The sequence below is a fragment of the Sciurus carolinensis genome, chromosome 4 (genome assembly GCF_902686445.1).
Source record: "Sciurus carolinensis chromosome 4, mSciCar1.2, whole genome shotgun sequence".
Lineage (NCBI taxonomy): Eukaryota > Metazoa > Chordata > Mammalia > Rodentia > Sciuridae > Sciurus > Sciurus carolinensis.
The window spans coordinates 6,769,819-6,786,560 of NC_062216.1; the positions used below are offsets into that span (position 1 = coordinate 6,769,819).

Genomic DNA, 16,742 nt, shown 5'->3' on the forward strand with positions numbered 1-16,742 from the left:
CAATCTTTCCCCCTACTCCTGTATATGTCACATCTCTTTTTGTGCTCATTCTGTCTAACAGTTCTAAGTTTAATATTAACATTACTAATAACAATGATAATGATATTGAGGTCCTTAACTGCACTAACCAAGATTGTTATGTATCTAGTTGCTGAAATGCTTCATTATCTCCTCTGGCTGTGATTGTCAGGACTCCTAAATTTATTCCAGTCCCAGTGACCTTAAATCACAGTGAGTGGAATTTCCTACCCGTGAGAGCCAAAAGAGATTTTGGTATCTCAGCAATTATAGCCATCACTTTTGCTGCGGCAGCTGCTGCGGCTGCTGCCACTGCTGCTGAAATTGCCCTAGGAACTGCTATTCCTACTGCTCACGTGCTCAACAACCTGTCATGAGCCACTGCCAAAATATTGACAGATGAGGAAAACATCAAAACACATCTTACCATGGGAATCCTCATTCTAAACCAAAGAGTGAACTTACTACAAGAAAAAGTGGACATGTGGACTGTTACCGCACAGATGGGCTGTCTAGTACATGCCCAAGCATTATGTGTTACCCCTATATGCTATTCTAATATTACTTCTGCTGCAAATATGTCCAAATAGCTTGGAAGTATGCTTAATGGGACATGGGCTAAAATGTTTACTAATTTGACTACCATATTAACAAATTGTATATTTGTGATAAAATACAGTCAACATTACAATTTGGTAAACAATGGATGGGCAGTTTTCTCTGATGGTATTGTTGTTCTTGCTTTTATTATTGCTGCTCAGATATGTTGCCTTTAAGAGTTATCAAAGACAGCAAGCCTTAGTGGTATGGCAAGCCCTTATGGCCAAGGATCAGGGCTCTGATCTACAGATTTGACTGTCCCAATTACAGAGCTGGTAGTCAAAATGGGTAAACACAGGGTGGACTTTATACCAACTTAGGTCAGGGTTCAAAGCATACCAACAGCTCTTTACTCCTAATGATGGGTAAGGATAAAGTGTGACTCTGGCACCTACGACTCTCCTTTTCTTTACATAAAGAAAGGGGAAGCTGTTAAGGGCCATCTTGGACAAGATGGCACCTTGCAGTGAGCCAAAGGGCAGTGGCTCCCAAAATGAGGAAGTCTCTAAAGGGCTGTTTTCTTTTACCAGTTCCTTGGAGACTTATGACGTGTTAACGCTAGGCTGAAGGATTGGCTATCTAAAATCATGACGCGTGTGGACATTTCATGATTTATATAGTGTTTTGTTGGCATTCCCCTGCATGCTTACCTGCATGAGATAAAGCTTTGCTATGATTGGCTGATCATGGTATGTAAGCAAGGACCCTAGGGGAGGAAGGAAAGAAAAGAAGCAGAAAAGAAGAAGGAGACAAAGAAACTGGGAGGCTACAATAAATCTCGTCAAACTGAAACTTAGTGGTGTCTCCTATCTCTCTGCCAGTTCAGCTGGACTGAACACTGGGTGTGGTCTCCTGTTATAAAGCTTTGTCTATTCCTTTCCAGTTTTTCTGTAACTGCCTGGAGATGTCTGTGCAGTGGTGTAGAGGGGAGACACAACTAACTTGGATTGCAGTAGAGGGGGGATGACTTCTGTTCCCATGATCAACTTTGCATCTGGTCTTTTTGCCTCTCAGGCTGGTTAAAGCCTCCTGTGTTCTGGATATTCTCAGGTTTCCCTTGTGCCTGGTCCTCTTTCTCCTGCTGCAGGCCCAAGGTTTGTAGGACCAGTGTCCCATCCCAGCACTTCACAGGTCATCTTCATTTCCTCCGAATGTTTCCAAAGTCCCCACATTCCTTGCACTTAATCTCTGGGTTGAAAATGAAAATGTTAGTGCATGAGCAGAACCACAGCAATATTCCATTATCAAGAAAAGGACAGATTTTTATATCATACTTTTGGGAGAAACTAAGGCATGGGATCCATTACTAGGATACTGGAGGTGCTAGAGTTGTTCCCAAACACAGATTTGGTGGAGGAAAACGACTAGGAAGAACTACAAATTCTGAGAGATGGGATACTGAGCCAGGTTTCAAAGAGTGGACAACATCCTCGCTGGATGTGATACTTATTTGCAGGTAAAGTGGACACTGACCGCGTAAGAACAGACCAGTTGGCATGATGGTGGTTCCCAGACTAGGCGATCATGGGATTGGAATGGACAACCCAGTTACAGAGACAGAAGCATGTATGATCTAACCCATGGTCATTAATCCACATTGCCCCCTGGCTTTCCACATACCCAGGCCTCCACTTACCCTGGGATCCTCCTACTCTCATGGGGGAACCCTGGGACCCACTGATGCCCTCGGCTGCTTTTTCACATTCTGGGCATTCAAGGCTCTGTGCGGCTAAGGGTGTGGGGAATGACCTGCCCACTGCCTCATCTCCTTTGTCAGGTCTGTCTTTCTCAGGTGTCAGATGAGAATTCTCTCAGTCACATGGAAAAGAAAAAAAAATCCTATTCACAGAGAAACAAATGCACTCCTACGTGCATGTCCTTTCCTTTGTGTGATGGGTAGAACCATGACCACATAGTCAGATCTGTTCCACAAATGTGATGTCCCATTCCCACATGTTTCTCCATTCTCTGCTATGGTCACCTGGTCCAAGGACAGGACCCTGCCCTATGCCAGACACACTGCCTGGTGATGAGACATTTGTTCCCATGATGGCTGATTCTAGAGAACTTGTTCATTTCTACGGCAACACAGTATGTCAGTGCATACAGGGGAAGCGATTTCCTTCAGTGATGAAAGAATCATGGCCATGAGGACTGATATATGTAGTTCTCTTACACAACTATTTGAAAACCAAAACTATTTTCATATATGAAAATTTTGAAGTCAGAGAAGACAGTTTTCAGATAAATGTTCCAAAAAAAATCTATCATCTTTCATACTTAGACTTGAATCTCATAATTTGCATTCTAATTTGCTGACTTAAGTTTAGCACCCTGCTATTTACTTTCTCATAAATATAAAGTTAATGCATTTTTAAAATTTTTATTATTTTTTATTTTGATTCATTGTACAGAAATTGGGTACAACTATCTTTTCTCTGGTTGTACAACATGTAGAGTCACACCATGGGTGTAATCTTAAGTGAACATAGGGTATTGATATTTGTCTCATCCTATTATTTTCCTTTTCCCACCCTCTCCCCACCCCTCATTTTCCTCTATACAATTCATCCCTCCTTCATTCTTGCATCTCTCTCATCCCCCATTATATATCATCATCCACTTATCAAAGAAATTATTCAGCCTTTGTTTTTCTGGGATTGGCTTATTTAAGTTAGCATGATATAGTCCAAATCCATCCATTTACCTGCAAATACCATAATTTTATTCTTTATGGCTAAATAATAGTCCCTTGTGTGTATATTTGTGTATATATACCATATTTTCTTTATCAATTCATCTATTGAAGGGCATCTAGATTCATTGTACAATCTAGCTCTTGTAAATTAAGTTGGTAGAAAATATTGAGATAGCTGTGTCACAGTTATATGCTGATTTTAAGTCCTTTTGTTATAGGCCCAGGAGTGGGGTAGCTGGGTCAAATTGTGGTTCCATTAGAAGTTTTCCAGGTATTCTCCATACTGCTCTCCAGAAGTGCTACACCACTTTGAACAAAGAAAGAACAGAGGAAGTATTTAGGCTTGATATGTCTGTGTGATAAATTAGGCCCCACATCAAGAACTGACATATACAAAATACTGACATAATATCCTGATTTTTTTCTGATCACAGTGGACTGAATATTGAAATAAACAGTAAGAGAAATTCAGACATTTTTTAAAGTATAGGAAATAAATAATTGATTATTCAAGAAAGAGTTGATCATTCAAAAATGACAAGGAGAGATCCGAAATGGTAAACGAGAGAAGTTGCATTTCTGGTGACTCAGTGGATTGAAAACAAGAAAGTAGACTGGCAGCTCCTCCACAATGTGGGGAAATAAAATGATGGGAGGATATGTTGCTTCATCATAAATCTAGACCTACAAAATGACCAGGGATACAGGAGGCTGGATAAAATAAAATAAGTAAAATTCCCCAATGGAACAGACACTGACACAACAGCACTGGATTTTGCAGTCACAGTGGTCCCTCCATCAGATTAACAGAGGGATAAGAGAATTACAGGTACCAGCAGTTTTTGGAGGCCTGAGGCCATGTCTAGGGACAGAGCATTTAGAGACCAAAAACATTGCAACAAGGACATTTTCCAACAAAGGAGTAGGACACCCTGCATGATATCTGAGTGTGGGGAAAGAAGCCACCATTTGTTCAGGTTGCATAAGGAGGATAAAAAAACAAAGAACAATTTTGTAGCTGTAGCTGCGGGGCTGGCAACTAATGAAGTCAAGTCCTGGCAAACCTGAGTTTGACTTAAGCTATAGGCCCAATAAATACACACTAAATGACATAGAGTGAACTTAAGTGACCTGAAGAAAATGAAATGTGGAGAGAGGCTTACACAAGGGACAACTGGTGTCAGAAATCCACCTCGTCTTACCCCTCCCGCTCCAATCTGACTTCTTGCAGGACCAGCTGGGAGAGACACATCTGCTCAGGAACTTTGCAGGTTGGGGGCAGATGAAATTCTGTGGAGACCCAATGAGAGACCAGGAAACATGCAGTCTGCAGGTAATGTAGGGGACTAAGAATTGAACCCCTACTAATTGAGTGGAAACCAAGGGAAGCCCTGGGGTAAAGTTGTACAGCATGGACTGGAAGTACTGGGTGCAGGAGGTGTGCTGATTTAAAATCTCCAGACCAATTGCCATTTGGCAAAGAGCCTCCAGCCTCACTAAGCCTAAACCCTGCCTCCAGGAATTCCACCTCTGGGATTTCCTTTCTCACTCCAGCAACAGAGTATTGAGAACCACACTCCTCAAGACCACACCTAAAACTGCAGAGAAGAGAAGCTGAGAATGTTTTGAAATTCAATGAAAATAATTCTTTAACTTTGCATCAAGATTTTAAAAAAATTCTTTTTCACTGTTTAATTGTGATCTTTATCTTATATTAATACAGTTTATACATTTATACAGTTTTTTTATTTTCTTCTTCTCATCTCTAGCATTCTTGAAGCCAATTATTTCACAAGGATAAGTTCTTTACGAACTAAAATGTTTACTTAGTATATTGTTGTTTGGTTTGTATTCATGTATTTCTTGATTTTCCTTTAAAGTTTTTGCTTTATGTATATTTTTCTCCTACCAACTGTTTCCCTTGATTCTCTCATTTCTTCTGCGAACAGCAAATCTCCATTGTTCTATCTTTCACTCTTCCTTTGATTCCTTACTTCTGCCTTCTCTCCTCCTTCCTCATAATCATTACACACTCTAGCACTTCTGTTTTTTCCCAGTCCACCATTTAAAAATGTAAACAGTTTTGCAAACATGCTCTTTTTATTGTAGCCATGGGTGGTCATAAAATTTCTGTTTCTTGTGATACTAAACATTGTAGACATAAAAGAAGGAAATAGGTGGTTTAATACTGGAAATTATTTACTTGGTTGTTGTTATTATTTGTTTCCTCCTAAACATTAGTGTGCTGGAAACCTTGGGGGACAGTACAAGTCCACAGGATAGAAACTCTGTTGCCTCAGATCCATAACTACTAGATAGGTAGATGCACAAACAACATGAGAAATCAAGGGAACACGTCACTCTGAGCAAACCAACGTACCCCAATAATAGGATTCATCGGTACCACAGCAGAAGAAATATCAGAACAGGATATTAGTATGTACATCATTAACATTATCTGCAAATAAAGGATGATGTGAGAGAGCAAACACAGATAGCAAAAGATTACTTCAATAAAGAGATAGAGATTCTGGGGGAAAAACAAACAAAAATAATGGAACCAATAAAGCAAACTAAAAATTTAATAGAAAGCATCACCAACAGATTAGGCCAAATGAATGACAAAACCTCAGCCAACTAAGACAAAATATATATTCTTCAAAGTAGAGGTGACCATGGGGAGATGTTAAAAACACATCAACATAGAATCTAAGAATTAAGGGATAACAGGAAAAGACCAAATTTAAGATTTGTCAGGATAGATGAAGGCACGGAGATACAAACCAAAGGAATACACAGTCTTTTCAATGCTACAGTACCACAAAATTCCCCAAAGCTAAAGAATGCAATGGAGAATTAAATACAAGAGGCTTACAGGAACCGAAATGTGCAAAATTATAACATACCCACATCATGGCACATTGTAATGCAAATGCCTATAACATAGAATTAAGACAATATTATGAAGGCTGTGTGAGGAAAAAATCAGATTACATATAGGGGGAAACTAATTTGGATCTCAGTTGATTTCTCAACCCAGACCCTGAAAGATAGCCTGTTGAGTAACAGCAGATACCAAAAATCTATGCCAATAAACTAGAAAATCCAGAGGAAGTGGCCAAACTTCTGGTCACACATGACCTTCCAAAACTGCACCTCAGTATATACTTAAGAAAGAAAAACAGAGTTGAAGTATTTCAAATGAACCAATGTATAGATTCTTCCAAGGAACATCCATGGCTCCTTAGGATCATTGCTGAGTTTTGCCAGATCTTTAAAAATTTTGGTTTAATATTTTTAATTGTCAATGGATTCTTTAAAATTCTATTCATTTATATGTGGTGCTATTAAACTGAAGACCTCCCATGTACCAGGCAAGCCATCTACAAGGGACCACAACTCCAGCCATTAGCAGATGATTAAAGAGGTTCCAAAAACAATGCTTCTGAAATGCTCCCATGCATTTGAAAGGCAGGGACTTTTAAAACATATTCTATTGGGCCAGAGTTAACCTGTATATTTACCTAAACTGATTAGGACACAACAGAAAAAGCAAAAGTAAACTAAGCACTCATATTCAGCATGAAGGAGGCAATCCAGTCATTTTCAGGAGCTTCCATGGAACTGGAAGACACCACATCCTAGACCCAGAAAGAGAAGGTTCCAGTGTTTCCTCTCATATGTGGAAACTGAAGTAAAAAAGATGATCCAGATGTAGAGGGGGAATGACTAGGGGACTTGAAAGGCAGTGCCTGGAGTGAGATGGTGATTTGAAAGAGAGGGGAGGGGAAATGGGTAGAAGGATGGATGAACAGAGAAAACACTGACATGTGCATGGATGGGACCATTAGGCTGAATCCCTTTAGTTTGTTCACATTTACACTTTTAAATTCCCCATAGTAAAACTGCCCATTTTCCATATGACTCCTCCACCTACCCATAGTACTCAGAATGGTGGAGTATGTTCCCTCTGAAATTTGAATATTTCCACAGTCAATAAAGTGTTGAATGATTTCTCAATGCCAACACACACTATTTAAATTAAACAACCTTACCCAAGGACCTAACATCCATCATTTTCTGTTTCTCTTCTATTCTTTCCCCCAACAATGATCTGAAGAACACTTTGGACAAGGAATCACACCTGAGGTCCAGCTGTCCTCCTCTGCTCTGTCACCAGGTTTTCAGGCAGGTGGCTCCTGGACAAACAGCTCAGGAGCAGAGGCAGCTTACTGGATGCCAGAAGAAAGGGAGGGAGGGACATTGGATAATGCCCTGTGCCCATGTGATCCAATTCCTCACCTGAGGACACTCCCCTAATTCCTGTGGAAATTCCTCTTAGGAATGACTCACACATTTGCATCACCTGAATCTAATCCATGTACTTCATTTGCAAGTCCTTGTGTCCTAGATAAATGCTACTTGCCTAGATGTCTCTTCCGATCTTTCTAAGCTAATACTTGGTTAGATGCAGGTTCACAAAATCAACACCTTAAATGGGTTTTAGGTATTTAGTAGATTAGAAAAGCAAGATGACATTAGATGATATTGATTTCTAAGAATTTGGGTTACAGTGGTCTGCAGGATTATTTTTATACCCCTATACTTAGAGATGCATTTGTTAAAATAAATGCCTTTGGGGGATTCAAGTGTTTGTAAGAAACACAATAATGTGAGATGAATGGTATATTTCAGTTTTTTCTTAAAATCTTTGGGGGTTTATCTTCCTCTCCAGAATTTAGAATGAACAATCCATGACTTGAAAACGATGATTTTGGATACTGAGTGATGGACTCCTCACATGGACTTTATTTTCTAGAAGTTTTGTTAATGACTCAAACACAGAAAGGAATAAATCATTAGTGTTATACTGAGTAATTAGTTCACAATTATTATTTTGGGATCCACCTCTGGTTTCATTTTGATTCCATCAGTCAATACTTGTTCCTCACCCTCAGACAAGAGATGGGGTCCATGCTTTCCTCCATTGCCCGCCATCAGCAGCAGACAATGGAGGCCATAATCCAGTCATTCTTAAAAATCAATCTCTATTTGTCAATTGGCTGACCAAATGCCATAAAGGTAAATCCCTCAAGGAGGATTTACTTCATTCTAGAACTCAGCATCTGTGATCCTTTATTGTACAATTGCTGAAGAGGAGGCTCAGTCTCCAGTTGTGGTGAAGGAAAAAGCAGAAACCTGGGCATGAATTAAGTTCCCCACAGACAGGCCTAATCAGTGCTTGTGTGATCATTTAGCCTAAGTAACAAAATAAAGGAATCTCTGCTAAACCAGAGGTTGTACAAATAAAAGGATATTTAACAAAAATCAGATGACATTAAATAGACTATATTTTATTGGGACATATATGACATTAGTAAGTAAATGTTTTGTGTCCATTCCTGATAACTCTGACAATGTTAAAGATTTACATTGCCACAAAAATGTCTTGGCCTCTGCAGCCTTCATTACACCTTATTATGGAAACAGCTTCTCAGCTTTTCTACCTACTGGTGAGAGATTATTGATTCTATCACATTCATGATATTTATTGACAGGTTCCAAATGCTGCAACATTTATTTTGTATTCATCTCATTTCAGAACTCTTGTCCTTTTGTTTCTCACTATAGAAGCACCCACCCCCAGATGACATTGCAACCTGTTCTTCCCCAACCAGAATTTTACTATGGATCCCACAACCTACCCGATTTCTAAAATGGAACTCCAATCTGCTTGCCCCACACTGCCCCCTTCCAGCTCTAAGCAGCCACAGCAGTCATTGCCACATTTCCTTACAGCAATAAGAAATTCCTGGAATTAGAGGAGGGATGAAGCCAGAATTAAAGACAGGCAGTGAGAGTGCAATAGGTGATCAGGTCAGATCAAGAAAATGGAGGACGATCTGAGCTTCTGGGAGTTTGGGATGATCATGTCTCCAGATCTCTTTGATATGGCCATTCCCAAAATGGTTGTTAAAGAAGCAGCTCCTGAGCAGACAGAGTGGTACTAATCAATACCCCCCAGGCTGCCACTTCCCTCCTGCCTGGCACTCCACCTTGACACTCCCAGTTCACCTTCTCAACCCCACCCTGGCCATTCCACTGACATATCCCAGTCACGGTGCAGGATGGGGTGGAAATGAACAAGATAATAGAAGTATGCAGGAGAACAAAGAAGACTTTTGCCTATAAAAGGGGAAGGACACTCTCACTTCCTGGGTTACTAGAATACCAGCCATGACCCTTCTACCTCCCAGGAGACATCTGTGTTACTAACTTGAAGTAAAACTGACTTCATATGCCTGCCTCAACATTCTTCTTTAATGTTCACACTTCAGCATTGGAGGAAGCAAAACGCATAACCAATAACTGGTAGTATCAGTGCTAACATTGTATGTGCCAGTTTATGGAAACTACTTCTCCACTTTTCAACCTACTGGTGAGAGATAATTGACCATCTGTCCAATTGGGCTCCTTCCAGGAAAAACCAGTGTGACATCAAAGGTTTGAAATGAAATTGGGATCCTTAGAAATCCTAGTGCAACATCAAGTATTCCTACATAGCAACAAAATGTCCTGAGATCCTGGTTTCCTAGGTGTTTGGTGCTATTCCTTGTTAGTCAAAGAAACTCAGGTGATGAGAAGCCACTCCACTCCACCTGGGATTGTTGGGGAAGTTTCACTTACAGTCAGAGAACATGGCATTTTCTAAGCCAAGTGAGGCGTGTTGGGTAACCTTTGCTAACAAATTGTCACAGGGGGCTTTCTAGGTCAGCCTGAGCATTTGGAAATTTCCTAAATCTACTGATGTCCACACAAATCTGGAGAACTAGTGAAATCAGAGAGTTCCATCTGACCTCTTGAGCAATTTCAGAACTACCTATCTTCTAGGAAAGTCCTGGCTCCTCTTCTGCCTGGTAGAGTTTCCCCAGTGTCTTGGGAATGCAGAAGAAAAAGATCTAAAACTTCACTGGATGGGAAAATGAGTAGCAGAAGTCTAGACTGGGAGCATTCCAGAACAACATATGGCAGGAGAACCAGATCATGAGAGCTTCTAGGGTCTGGTGCACAGGAGAATCAGGTGTGTCTTCCAGTCACCATGGAGGTGCAGGGTGTGCCTGTAGTTTGGGTGGTCCTTCCTGGAAGCCCATGGGGCCCACCTTCTGCCTATGTGACTAAGTACTTCTGGGGACCGTGTGTTAGGGAGGCGTTAGGAGTGTCTCTACCTCAGTCAAGGGGTCCTCACCCTGCTGTGGACCAGCTAAAACCCCTGGCCCTGTTCCAATCCACTTTCTTCTGCTGACTGCTCTCTTTTTCTGGAATCCAGGGAAGTCCAGACACATAGATTCACATAAAGAGAACCTGGTCTGTGGAGGTCATCATCCTCAAAACTCCTGACCAGCAGGCTGCGTATAACATAGGCTATCCCTAAGCAGATAATAATCAGAACAGCTACTGTTCCAGTCCACTGTTTTGTCAATCCCAGGGCTTTAGATAACAAAGAGAACATCTCGGATACCGATGCAACTTGAACCCTGGTGGCATTGACTCTGAGTATTTCAGCTCATAGCTGACTGGTTAAATTATCAAACATAGATGACCAATTGCCAGTAAGGTAGACAGAGATATTTTTAGATAACATAGCTGCAGAGCTAAGGTTTTTATAAGCAATAGGGGTGACACACACTGCTCTTAAAGGATAAACACATCCCAGTCCCAAAAGTTCTTGCAAGATATCCACTTGTTCTTGTAGTAAGTCCACTCTTTGATTTACAAGGAGTATGCCTGCTGTTAGATGTTGGTTTAGGGTCTCTTTAGTCTGTAAGGCTGCAGCTGTATTTTCAGCCAAGTGATTGTTGTTGCTGTCTGTATGGTTGTGTCAATGCTGCTGCTGCAGAGGCTTCAATGGCAGTGATCACAGCTGCTGTGATGCCAAAATGTCTTCTGTTTCTTGATAATAGCACTGGCTGTTCTGTATCTGTAACAGAGACTGGGACTGGTAGGAAGGTAGGAATATGCATTAAGACTGCCAGCGGGAACCTAGAAGCATTCCAACATTGAAAGAGATATCATAAATCTGAAGTACAATTGAGAGAAGCAGTTGTTTCGTTAGTTAGCAGAAACATAAAAAAGGGGGAAACACACAAACTGGGGTAGGTGGAAAGTTACATAATTGAACTGTTCCTCCTAAGAGACTAAAAAGAGGTTGTCAAGGGGGGAAAGGCTACTTGTTGGTAGCATTGGCACTGGTCGAGTTAGTCGCTCAGGAACCCAGATAGGCGATGGTTTATCCTGTGGAATCACACAAACTGAGCCTTGACTCCAGTAAAGCACGGGGTCTGGGCCGTTCCATTGTCCTGTAAGAACATCCTTCCATTTTACCGTCGCTCTATCATGTTGTTTATGATTGCCATGTCTCTCAGTGGCACAGCGACCCTCACTATGCAGAGTTAAAATTTTTTTAAAATAAAGAGGCAAAGAGAAAGTTTATCTTTAGGGGACCTGAAGGTCTCCCCTGTTCCCCCTTTTTGTTTATATACAGACTTTCTTAGCACTTATTTAGACCCTCATATATTTTATCACATAAGCACTTTCTTACCCAGAAACATTTTGTTTTTCACTAAAGATATTTCCATATCTAGAAACTTTTATTTTTTTTTTATTTTTTTTCCTATCTGTTGACCTCTTTGTTCACATTCTGAAACAACTCTTAACAAGATTAAATATTTTGTTATTTATAGTACTCTAATTGAAACACAGTTGAAACTTTTAGAACCCTTTGTGTATAGAATTGTACCTGTTAGGACATAACTCTTAGTAACCTTGTTTTTAGTTTAGTGATGACACAAAACAATTTTCTGTACAAACACATTTGAGTAATCCCATGCATGTCAATTCTAATTCACTTATATTCTTAAAAAAAAAAACAAAAAAAAACAAGATATTAGACAAGTGTCCTGAATAGTATTTGTCAGCTTTTTCTTGTTGGAGGAAAGTCCTAGAAAAATTGATGTTAGACATTTTATAAACATCAACACTATATTAGTTTGACCACCTAGAGACTTGTAAGTTATTTTCAAGACATTTTACTTCTATTAGTTTACCCAATTTAAATCGAACCTTTTTAAATCATGTAAATTAAAAGTATTTGGATCCATTTTTAAATTTTAATTTTAGGAGCGCTCAGTTTTGATACAGACAAAACATGACATCAGACAGCACAATATACACATAACACAAAATCAAAGGCCTTGAAACTTTATAGGTGAATCTCCATTGCAATGTAACAGATGTTCAAAAACTCTAGTTGAATAAAAAATAGAACTGATCAAAAAAATCATGAGCTCAAAAAAAACATAATTAAAAAAACAAGAGTCCTGGAAAAATGAAGCAGCCGTTAATTACTTTAGTAAGGCACCATAAAATTTACTTTTGCTGGAGTTTAGGTAAGGCTCTTTTTTACCTTTTTTTCCTTGGATTTGAGACTAGTCTCCTACTGAGCCTTCAGGCTTTCTCTATTTACATTTCAATGTAAGCCTTGACTGAGATTTGGATCTGAAAGGGGAGAAAATGTTCCAGCAGAAACTTGATGCCTAGGGCATTTTAACCCTTAATCCTGGTTAGTAATCAATTCAGGTTTGGATGCAGAAAATTGTGAAACAATTATCTCCCAATATTTGTGGGGACTGGGGCTACTATATTATACTCCTTACTAGGACATGCCACTGATGGTTGGGCTGGTTACTCCCTCCATATGGGCATATGTGGGACCTCATGGCAAGAGGACTAGGTGGGCTAGGTGGAGCAAAGTTGGAGGAGGAGAAGGAATTAGCATAGAAGCACAAGAAAGAAGAGACTTGAAGATAAGGAATCCCTTTCCATCTGCCCGCTCGCTTGCGGAAGCTGTGTGCCAATATCTTTGGTAGCCACAATCCACCTTCCCATGGAGCCACCTTTCATCCCTGCACAGGCCAATTTGTTATCGGTAGTCATTCCTTCCCAAACTAACATTTTAACATTTACCGAGAAGGCCCTACAGGGAAGGGGGAGATTAGAGTTTGTGAGTTTCTGGAAGGAGATGCAAAGGGGAGGAGCTGGCGGTTCTTTAGGCGACGGCTCTTTGGGGAGAAACTTGGAGCCCCCTTTGGGAGGTCCTGGAGAGAAGCAGGCCTTAAGGGCGGATAACGTAGGGCAGACTCCTAATGGGGGACCCTCCCCTAAACTGATTTCCCTCTTCCTAACAAGTTGTTTCTCACACCCAGTTTCATTTTCCTCGTCTGTCTCTGATCTTATTGACGCCCTTTCTGATGCTTTAGACCTTTCCTCTTTTATTTCCTCCAAAATCTCTTCCCCTTGTTTTATGGCCTCTCTGCATTTGGTTCGGGCTATTTTAGTTTTTAATGGCATCCCATTCGCCTTTAGCATTGCCCGCATGGGTTGCTCCATGCGGAGTCTAGACATTTCTGATTCCATAGTTTTCTAAATGATAACTGTAGTTGCGGTCTGCGCACTGCTTTCACTTTAATACCTTAACTTTAATAAAGACCGCTTTCCGCTTAGTCCAGGGTGTAGCCACCTTTCGCATGCTACTTTCACTTTAATACCTTCAATGTGGACCGCTTTTCGCTTAGTCCACTGTTTTACTTTCCTTTTTGGACTGCTTTCTGCTTAGTCCAGATAGTCGCGTACCACGAACGTCAAGGCTGCCTTTCACTTCTTTATTTTTGACCTTTTTCTAACCAGTTTAACTTGTTAAAATTTTAGAATATCTTACCTTGTTTCCTTACTTATCTTTGTAAAGTTTTCATTCCCGGGTTTCGGCACCACTTATGATCGCCCACAGGCCGCGGGGACAATCACAACGTGTACAATCAGCCTATCAGAGACAGGCTACCAGGAAAGTCAGCCTATCAAGGAACAGTCTCCAGGCAGATACCAGGATCACCTCACGTACAACAGCCAACCAGAGTTACTTCCTAAAACTTGTTTACGAGTGCAGCTATGTCTGGCAAGCTCCAGGTACCATCTTACAGATCAGGCCACGGTGTGGCTCTGGGGCCCTCAGAGCCTGCCCCTGACAGTCCTGTATTCATTTTCCATGTTTTCTGAGACCTAATTCAAAAGTATTCCCATTACACCAACCAAGCAGAACTACCAAAAATGTTGGTTTGTTGGTTTGCTTTGTCTAACTGGAGACCTCAGGATATTCATGAACAATCCTGATAATCAAATGAGATTCTATGCTTCTGGGATCTGCAAATCAGAGAAAGAAGTCAAGGAGTCTCTCCCAGAAGGGAACCGACCACACCCAAACCTTTTAACCCATTTAAGTGCTTAGAAGTGATTGGTGGATCTGACACTGAGTCAGTGGGTGTGGTGGAAAGGATGAGCTGTAAAAAGGCTGGAAACTTGGAGAAGATTGTCATTTGAAGACCAGTTCAGAAGAAGAAGCTTTTCTCCTCTTGAGATCCCAGCTGGGAAACCCTGTGGTCAGTGCTCCTGGAGACATGGAGGGAGCTTCACCCCACTGTGGAGGTAAGTCTCCGTTTGATGTCTTTGTGAAACCTAAATGTTCATCAAACGCAGCTGATGCTAATGTCCCTTTGGGTTTTTTCTACCTTCAGAGTCACCATTGTCATCTTGCACTAATGCATGCGTGAATAATGATATGGCTTCTGTAGGCACACAGCTGGCTCCTAGGGAGAAACTATCTCTGAGCTGGCAGAAACATTGTGGGGCTGGTGCTGGACTGAAGAACATGGGAAACACTTGCTATGTGAATGCCACTCTGCAGTGTCTGACATACACCCCTCCCCTGGTCAATTACATGCTGTCCCAGGAGCCTTCCCAACCTGTCCTCCTCACAGGGTCTGCATGCTCTGTGTGATGCAAGCTCACATGACACAGGCTCTCCACCACCCTGGGGATGTCATTCGGCCCCTGCCTGCATGGCCTGATGGCTTCCACACATGGCAGCAGGAAGATGCCCATGAACTTCTGCTGTTCACCCTCGATGCCCTACACAAAGCATGTCTGCATGGGCACAAGAGGCCAGGAGCTTGCTCCCAGGACATCACCGTCATGCACCAAATATTTGAAGGGTGCTGGAGATCACAATTCAAGTGTCTCTACTGCCACAGCCTTTCTGACACTTTTGACCCCTACCTAGACATCACCCTAGACATCAAGGCAGCTCAGAGTGTGAAGCAAGCCTTGGAGCAGTTGGTGAAGCCTGAATGGTTAGAGGGGGAAAATGCCTATCACTGTGGTGTTTGTCTGAAGAAGATGCCAGCTTGCAAGACCTTGAGCTTGCAGACTGCCTCAAAGGTTCTCATGCTTGTACTGAAACAATTCTCTGTTCTCACAGGTGACAAAATTGCTAAGCAGGTGCTGTATCCTGAGTGTCTTGACATGCAGCCATACATGAGAGAGCAGAACAGTGGCCTCCTGGCCTATGCCCTCTATGCTGGGCTGGTCCATGCTGGGGGGAGCTGTCACAGTGGACATTACTATTGCTACATAAAACCTGGGAATGGCCAGTGGTATAAAATGGACGATGCTAAGGTAGTGGTCTGTGACATTACTTGTGTCTTGAGTCAGTGTGCATACATCTTCTTTTATGTCCAGAAGAGTGAACTTGAACGTGAAAGTGGAAGCCTGTCACTAGGCAGGGAACCAAGTACCAAGTGCAGTTGGGACTGAAGACTCAGTCTTGGAAGTCAACCAAGGAGAGCTCCAGGGAGACTCCTGTAGTCATGTGGAGGAGTCAGAGGAGCCCCTGGGGGGCACAGCCACCAGAGAACTCACCTTAGATCTGTGGAAGTTTCTCCAAGAACAGAACCAACCAAAGTCTGAATCCAACACCAAGAAAATAGAATTCACTTTGTCTCCCAATGGAGTCACCACTCAGCAGTCAAAACACAGAGGAGGGCAGAGAATTCATGATAACCAGGAAATAAATGAGCCCTACAAGGCTACCAAGAGTACAGTCAGTGAGGAGTCCATGAACACTGGTATTGGAGGAAGGGCCAGAGCCACCATGAGGAAGAACACGCAGATCAAAACATTGCGGTGGTGTTCTAGCAATCTAGTATGAGGATGAGCCCAGGTGCATGAACACATACACACACACACACACACACACACACACACACACACAGAAAGCACTCAGAGAAACCCTAAAATGCTCGAGATGGGTAGACTCTGTCTAGATCATCCTCAGAATTCTCCACAGGAACTTAGGGGCCAGATTTCTAAATTTCAAATGTTACAGGTGCAACTACAATTTATATCCAGGTCTTCAGAATTATTCTGGCACCTCAGAGTTCCCTGGTAAAGCTAATGATGGTCTCAAAGGTGAAACCATGGTGACATGCTTACCTACACAGCTCCAGATATTCAGCCAGTAGCAACTGGGCTTCCCCAG

The 16,742-nt window shown here is 41.6% G+C and overlaps 1 protein-coding gene across 1 annotated transcript; it reads left to right on the forward strand.

The window, feature by feature from the left end:
* Positions 1-14,936: 14,936 nt before the first annotated feature.
* LOC124982254 (ubiquitin carboxyl-terminal hydrolase 17-like protein 6) lies at positions 14,937-16,412 on the forward strand (the record flags this gene model as incomplete). The annotated part of the gene is given in 3 exon segments (XM_047548557.1): positions 14,937-15,162; positions 15,165-15,991; positions 15,993-16,412. Coding segments are annotated over 3 exon segments (1,473 nt in total), but the record flags the coding sequence as incomplete, so codon positions are not given.
* Between the last annotated feature and the right edge of the window lie 330 nt (positions 16,413-16,742).